Source organism: Ziziphus jujuba, chromosome 1, assembly GCF_031755915.1.
Source record: "Ziziphus jujuba cultivar Dongzao chromosome 1, ASM3175591v1".
NCBI lineage: Eukaryota > Viridiplantae > Streptophyta > Magnoliopsida > Rosales > Rhamnaceae > Ziziphus > Ziziphus jujuba.
Window position 1 is genome coordinate 35,209,763 of NC_083379.1, and position 8,264 is coordinate 35,218,026.

General features: G+C 32.3%; 1 protein-coding gene and 1 long non-coding RNA gene across 9 annotated transcripts; both read left to right on the top strand.

The window, feature by feature from the left end:
• The first annotated feature begins 170 nt into the window (after positions 1-170).
• Positions 171-2,746, top strand: LOC107430175 (uncharacterized). Of its 7 annotated transcripts, none has more exons than XR_003056289.3 (6): positions 171-313; positions 541-651; positions 769-1,094; positions 1,188-1,288; positions 2,098-2,246; positions 2,357-2,746. It is a non-coding gene; the product is annotated as an uncharacterized LOC107430175 (long non-coding RNA). The 7 variants fall into 7 exon arrangements; XR_007240343.2 differs by lacking the exon at positions 171-313 and adding an exon at positions 1,828-1,946 and having other exon boundaries at positions 513-651; XR_007240344.2 differs by lacking the exon at positions 171-313 and adding an exon at positions 1,828-1,946 and having other exon boundaries at positions 513-651; positions 2,104-2,246.
• Positions 2,747-4,578: 1,832 nt separating this feature from the next.
• Positions 4,579-7,167, top strand: LOC132800374 (uncharacterized). Of its 2 annotated transcripts, XM_060813905.1 has the most exons (3): positions 4,579-5,626; positions 6,043-6,129; positions 6,618-7,167. In XM_060813905.1, the coding sequence occupies exons 1-3, from the start codon at positions 5,570-5,572 to the stop codon at positions 6,948-6,950; spliced, it is 477 nt and encodes a 158-aa protein (XP_060669888.1). In that variant the 5' UTR covers positions 4,579-5,569; the 3' UTR covers positions 6,951-7,167. The 2 variants fall into 2 exon arrangements, 1 of the variants encoding a protein (XP_060669888.1); XR_009635451.1 differs by lacking the exon at positions 4,579-5,626 and having other exon boundaries at positions 5,637-6,362.
• The last annotated feature ends 1,097 nt before the right edge of the window (positions 7,168-8,264 follow it).

Sequence of the window (8,264 nt, forward strand, 5' to 3'; positions counted from 1 at the left end):
TTGAAAAGGGTAATGTGTAAATATTTGAAAATAGAAGGGTAAAACAAAAAAGGTTGAAAACGGGTGGGTAGTTTGCATTAAAGCTTTAAAACAAGAAAAATTTGGTCCAATACCTCTTTTTTAAGGAGCCTAAGGAAATCTACCCCTTTCCTTTTAAACTTTTTATATCTACCCATTATTTTTATATAATTCCAACTATACCCTTATCTCCTAAATTCTCCCAAAACACAAAGCCTAACAGAGGCCATATACACTCCATTGCAGCAATAGCAGTTGAAGCTTCCGCTTTTGTTCCCATGGAGACTCTGCTTCGGTGGGTATTCATGCCCTTTCTAATTTTTTTTGTTTTTTAATCAGCTCCATAAAAACTCCCATTTGTTTTTCTTCAATCTCCCACATCCAGGCTCAAACCTTGACAGAAAATTTTCTCTCATTTTCTATTAGATTTTGCATTCGACCTCTATTTTCTCATGGATTCGAGATATTTTCTTGCAATTTCTCTATGTTTCTTTTGTTTTTTGCCCGATTTATCCCTTTCAGTCCTAGGACAGCTCTTTCTCTTTCCCTTCGAAGTAGCTCTCTTCCTCTTGCTGGAACGTGGTCTCCCGTTGGAACGTCATCTCTTCGCAGCTCTCCAATTTGAAAATCCCAGTGAGTTATATTCAAAGTCTACTGTTCTTTTTCTTCGATGCACTTGTTTTTCTTCTTCTCCCTCAATCTACCTTATTCTTCTTCTGCTTCTTCTTCTTCTTCACATTGTTCCCTCAGCTGCATTATCAAAGGACTTAGGGGTTTCATTAATAGCTGCGAAAGAAGGAAATTTTCTCGAAGCTGAGAGGATTTTCTTGGGAGGTCCAAAAGTGCAGGAAAATTTTTTAAATGTACCGAGAGAAGGGGAAGGAGGAGGAGGAGGAGGAAAAGAGAGCGTGACGAGAGTGTCTTTGAATTCGGGTGGCTCCACCAGATTGAGAATGAGGTCTGACCTTTTCTTGGTGGTGTGTAAGTGCTTCAGCATCTTGACCTCCTCTACAGCCGTTCTCTGTATTGCTGTTAATGTTCTCTCTGCCATTTGATCATTCAAGGACGGATATGATGTAACTCTCTCTCTTTCTCTCTCTTTCCTCACTCTGTTATATTTTTACAAAAATAAATGTGTAGCTATGGAATTAATCTTTATGATTGTTTAGTGTAGGTTTTCGATGGGATATTTCGGTGTTATGAGGTTTTGATTGCAGCTTTTGTGGTTCTAGCTGAGACAGAGTGGGAATTCATCATCAAGTTCTGGAAGGTTGGTCTTAATTCTTTGATCTCAGTTGAACATGATTGAAATAGTACTTGAGCTGGTTGAAGCATTTCTTGTTTGATAAACCATCTATACCCAACAGATATTCCAACAGTTGTGATAATTCAAGAAAACCAATTAATAGCTGTTATGATAGTCCCATGATAAGGATCCTGTACTTGAATACGAGAGAATACTAAGTTTTAACTCCAAAATTCAGCAACTTTCTACACCCTTTTGTCTCCAGGCCAAATAACAATTCTAGCTTAGAAGTGAAAGACACTAATTTGTGCCATTAAACAAAACCGTGTATGTATACTCAATTTCATTTTAGACTAGAAAACATTCTTAAAATCATAATTTATTATCACATGATACATAATCTGGTGATGTTTGTCTGGGTATTTCATTTATTTTTATTGCTTCATTATATTTCTATAAATTGATTTGGTTGTTCTTGAAATTGACTTCTAGAACTGCAGAAGAAAAAATATACATATTATAAATAAAAAGTGAATGATTTATATATATGTATTTGAATATAGGTGTAGCCAAGCCTGAGCTTATCTAACCAGATCATGCAGGAGTGCTTTCCACCGGTCCGCTGAGAATTTATTTACTAGTGTTGTTGGTTTGTATCAGCATGATTCTATATCAGATATGGGTGTGTATATATATATATATATTTTATGCTATTCATGTGAGCACATTAAAATTCTTCATATATCAAAAATTGAGACCTTTCTTTGCTATATATATTTTTTAACCAGTGATATTTAGTTTTTTTTTTTTTTTTTAATGGAAATTTTCTTTAGATCCAGTGTACTTGTCCAAGAATCAATGGATATATAAGGTTGAGTTGGCTAGTTATGTTAAGCAGCTTTATGCACAAACCTCTGAATCAGCTAGTTACGTATGGCACGACATTGGTCTTCCAACAAGTAGGATGCTAGTTTGGTACAAGGTATATTATATATATATATTCATTAACAAGATCAATTTTCTTTCCCAACTAGAATGTGACTTCAAAATTTCAATATTATTTTAGAACATTCTCTTTTGCATTTGTTTCAGTCAACATTCTTAGCTCCTCTTGGTACTGATCCAGTTGTGGTTGATTTGATGGGATTGGGAAAAGGAGAAGCTTGGATAAATGTCAGAGCCTTGGAAGGTATTGGCCAAATTTTGAAGCCAATGAAGATGGTTGCACTTATATTTGTAATTATCATGGAGCATACAATAGTAATAAGTGCCTGACCAATTGATCATTAAGGCGTTAATACTTAATTGCTCGAGCTCCTGTGAATCCTACGGGAACGGAATAACATTACTTGGAGGACCCATCTTAAACGATATTGTTTTGGCCTTCAAAATAAAGAAAAACCACTGTTATTGTATCTTCCCATTCAATTTGTACAAAAACTGAAAGTAACTACCAATAAAATTTTAAAAGATTTATGTTCAGTGTTGAAAGGAACATTTTGTTATCCTTTTAGTTGTTGTATGCGTGTGTTATGCAATGTTTTAAGAATGCATTAGTAGCTCAAGTGCTTAATGTGTGATTTGGTAAAAAAGTCGTTGGTTTCATGTATTGTTTTGTTGAAAAAGTCATTTGTCGTATTGTTTTGGTAAAATAGCATTGTGTGTTCAGTATTTTGTATGTTTTTTACTGTTACAAAGATACTAAATATAATTTTATTAATGATCCTCAACAAAAGAATCCACAAAAAAAAAGGAAAAAAGTGGAAAATTTTCAAATAAAATTGATTATCGATGATGCATCGGTAATTATTGATGCCAACGATTTCATCAGTAATTACCGAAACCCTATTGGTATTACAATTTGCCTTTGCTTGAAAAATTACTGTAGGTTTCATCGGTAATTACTGAAACTCTTATGATTATTACTGAAAGGTGGAAAACCTTTAACGAAATCTACCCACTTCCTCTCAAATTTTTTCGTTTTACCTTTTTAATTTTTAATATTCCCAAGTTGCCTTTTTAAAATAGAAAAGCTATTTCATTTTTTCCCCTTTAATAGAGTATGAAGAATAGAGGAATAGAAAGTGAGAGAGAATGGTAAGGTAGCTACTGGAGAGTTCTTTCAGCTCTGCCACATTCTTTTGGGTCTTGGCCTTGGACTCACTGCCTTAGCATACTACTTGGTCGGCGAGCAGATCTACAACAAAACCCTTGGTCCTTCCTCCTTCTCTTTTTCTAGGTCTGCTTTTATTTTGTTTTTATCAGCTGTTGGGGAATAATTAGATGGGGGTTGGGGATTTTGGCATCAGGGGGATGGGTCAAGGAGATAGGGCGAGTTAACCAAGTGTGAAGGATTGGATGCTTTGAGATGCAGAGTTTCTTTGTTCATTGTATTATAAGCACCTCAAAATTGAATAGACTACAACTGGATGGTTAGACAACCGTGGAAGTCAATAACATCACAGATATTAATAGCATTATAAAACATCATTTCAAGACCCACCCTTCAGGTATTGCAATATTGGAAGAAGAAAAAGGTAATTGTTAATTTTCATTTGATTCATTATAGGTTTTTATGGTCTTTAAAAGTTATCTGAAAAATGTGAAAGATATGTTATGTTTTTGGAGATATAATTTATAGTCCCAATGCCTTATATCAAGGTGGAGACGTTGAATGAAAAATGAATGAGGTTTAAGAACATAGGGTTGTTTGATAGGAAATATCATTTTTATTTTGTGATCTTTGTGGAAAAAGTAAAACATAGTTTTGGGAATTTTTTTAGAGTATCAGTTTTATTTTATGATCTTTGTGGAAAAAGTAAAACATAGTTTTGGGAATTTTTTGGAGGGGAAGCAATGGTTCTTATATGATCATAATGAGATTGTTGAATTTGGTCATAATTTTCTATTAGCTTTTTAAGATCTTCAAAATTAAAACAAATTTAGATTTGAATAAGATTCTAAATTTAGTTTCAACGATTATTTGTTTGTACGAGAATATTGACTATGATGAATATATAAATATATATATATATATATATATATTGAAGAAGATATAGTTTTGAGGCAGACTATTATGATTAGCAAGATTTTCACATATATGTACTTCAACAGTTTTTAATCTTAGTTTGACTCTCTTTCATTTCCTCTCTACCTCAAATCTTGCTTCTTCAAATCTGTCTATTAAACAATTCCAACATCTAAGGCCAATGGCTTTTTGAATCCATTGCCTCAACTTCAAACATGCATCAAGATACTTGATTGTAAACTATATATATATTTAATATGAATTATGAATTCTTAGGTAATTTCAATATGTTTTATGATCAACTGGAGATTAACCACTACTTTTTTTTATCTAGTTAGAGATGTTGATTGAAAATAATGGGATGTTGGGTTCTTGAAATGTACCATTGGAAACAGAGGAAGAATGACTTTTAATTTTTATGTGAAATTTCTATTTTATGCGATGGTATTTTTGGAAAAATAAATGGACTTTTTAACAGTTGAAAGCAAATGGTTCTAATATTTATGGATAGGATTGCCTAAAGGCGATGTATAAATCCATTCTTTCATCTTCTATTTTAATTAGTGAAAAAGTAAATTTACGCCCCTATTTTTATTTCTTTCATGCACAAACTATTATATATATATATATATTACACACATTGGTAACAATGGGTTATAATGTTTTTTTCAAAGGATAACTCATGGGCTTGGTTTATCTTAGGATTGCATTTTTCATCTTGCCAATACATAATAAGTTATTGGGGAGATTGGTGGCTCAAAAAAGGAGGTATAATATTAAACCAAAAGTATATTTAAATGAATTTTACACAACTTTATTATCAATGAAAGACATAAATATTTGGAATATATTTCTATTTCATTTACCTTTACAGAGTTTTTAGTCATGATTCATTCAAGAAAAAAAAGTATATATTAAATCATAATTTTAGTTCTTAGGTTGCTGCAAATACATATCGATGGCAGAATATGATGATCACATATTAGAAAATTTTAAGGCCTATTCTATTTTTCTATATTAAGCCCCCTCAGACTATCCCACTTGCAAATTTTGATGATCCAATTGGAAATTTCTCCAATAATCATCAAGAAGATTATATATTTTGGAGTTAATATTCTTTGCCTTGTGATATTGGATAAGAGTCATACATTATATTTCATTTGTTGCTCAAATTAATATTCATATGTTTTCTACATTGAAAAACATTTAATTTTTGTGGTTAGGTTGATATACTAGTTTTGTACATTTGAAATTTAACTCCTAACAAATTCTACATAATGGTTGCACCTCAGTTGAAGAGTTTTGAAGATCTTCTATCAACTACAGTAGCCTTTGTGAGTTGATTATTTGAATTCTACATAGAGCATGTAATTCACCATAAGAATTCTGATAGCAGTTATATTTCTTGGTGGTAATCTACCTAAAACAAATTTGCGAAAGGAAGGTGTATTTGCTATATGATAATAATAAGTTCGATATACAACTGCATTAATGTTGCTATGGTTTTAAGACAAAATTTTGACAACTAAATAACATGAAGAGTGCAAATCTCATTTTCTCAAAAAAAATTATTATTATCTGAAAAATTATAATGCACTGAATTGGTTTTCCATTATTCTCCTCCAATAATGTTAAATGCATATGAATCATTATAGAAATTTTATTGTTTAGTTTCAATTCAAAGCTGTGTTATATTCCGAGCTCTATGAATGTTCTTAAAATTTGGCCTCATAAGTTTTACTTTTGACAGCCCAAAACTCAGGAGGTTAAGAAGGAACTCACAGACAGAGACGTTCAGGAGGGTTTTGACATTACTCTTACAAAACATAAGGGGCAGGTGTATTTTCTTTGTCCTTGATGTTACATTTATATAATGAATATTATGTTCTATTATTTATTGAGAGTTTGATATATTTTATTAGTTCAAATCTTGTAAAATTTCTTTCCTTTTTTTTTTTTTTTGCCTTTTTTTTAAGTAAGTTGTACCATGAAAGTCCAAGGCTTATATGCGTACTATATACATCTCCAACATATGGTCCATGTAGGACTTTGAAGCCAATTCTTAGCAAGGTATGCAAATAAAAAAATGTTTCACTTTTGCATGATGTTCAATCTCAATGCCACTATCAACTCTTACAATGATTGATGTCTAATGTGATTTGGAGGTGGCCATAAATATTTGGGATGACATGATGAAAAACCAATTTTATGTGGTAACATCTCATTGTGTGAAGAAACACATGCTTTACTGTATCTGTCTATTTTAGTGTTGATGCCTCATATAGAATGCAGTAACCTCTTTTTAATAACTTTCCTTTATGGCAGGTGATTGATGAGTTTGGTCAAAATGTACACTTTGTTGAAACTGATATTAAGGAAAATCCGGAAATAGCAAAAGCAGCTAGCATTATGGGTACACCATGTGTTCAATTTTTCAAAAACAACGAAAATTTGAGGTTGTTTTTCTTCTATACTCCTGGTGCTGGTCCAACTGTCAAATCTGGTTCAAAGGGAAAGCGCCATCGTTTGATATTGACCAAAACCCTTGAGTGGACATTAAATTGGTGCATACTACATGGCATGTTTGATAGGTATGTTAAACTTGACCGTGCATTTCTTGTCATAGATTTCTGTTCATATTTAAGATACATATTTTGATTGGTGCGTACAGATGGACATATGTCAAGATGTAATATGTAAAATATCCATTTTATATTTCTTAGACAATATGTAGAAGACAAGAAGTTATTTTTTAAATTTGATAGTTCTTACAAGTTTGTTCTTTTCAAGGGATGGTTACTTCTTATCCTAGATGCTTTATTGAACTTTATACCTTGCCTTTCAAAAGACAAGGTGGCAACGCAAATTAGAGATAGCCCTCAAATAGTCAGACAACCATTTATAATGAGGAAATTTAAAATGTTTAAAAACTTGATATAATTAAACCTATGATTTTATCCAAGGATTTGACTTTTGTTCATTTTCCCGTAAAAACATGTCACGTTTAATTTTCTGTTTGCAATTTGATATCTTAGAATGAATAAATTTTTTGCAATCAATTTATTTGGTTTGAATTCTGATTTTTTCTTATTTTATTTACAACTGATAATTTAAAAACTTAGAACCTAGTGGAGTTGGAAGGTTTGAAAAAAGCAAACGTTCAAGATGGTGTTGCAGTGGTGCAATATCTTGTTTAGTTGGATAAGCAGGTAGTTCGTGAAACTTGTGCATCTGTTTATTTCTTGGACAAGTAGTCAATATACCATATTTGGAGGAAAAGCTTTCTAAGCTTTTAGTGCATATACAATTGTAAGGGGTTTCTGGTTACTTCTTGGAGGGAGACGAAGTGACTAAGAAAAAACAATTGTAAGTTCATTTTTTGTTTTTTGTTTTTTTGTTTTTTTAGCTTGTTATGCAACATCTAACATTTGATTGAAATACTAGTTGAGATGTATTGTGGCCTAAATATTGCCTGAAAGAGGAATGTAAAAGGACATAAACCGTATCAGACAACTTGTTAGTACACAGCTTGTGTATATTTCTATGTGTCTGCATGCAATGCTCTGCTTGTGCAGTTTCAAGACACACTAATCAAACAATGATGCAATGATTGCAGCCAAACACTTAAACTGATAGATGTCAGGACTCGTCCAGAATTCCTGTCCGGAACCCTAAGGGTAGGACTTACCAAAAATTACATGCACTGAAAACACACTTCTATATTCATCCCCTTATACCTCCCACAAAACTACAAATTGATACCACAAATTTACAGCACTTCACAACAGTAACAGCAATCCAGTGCATAATTAAAACATAAGTGTCCAGAATAGTATACAGAGCTTCATGAAGTTCTATTCAATAGAAAATACAACAAAGAAGAAAGAAATAATACAACTAAAATGAACGAGTACAAAAGTACTTCTCGAAACACGATAGTGGCGGAGAATTGGTTCGCCCCGGAAGAACGTC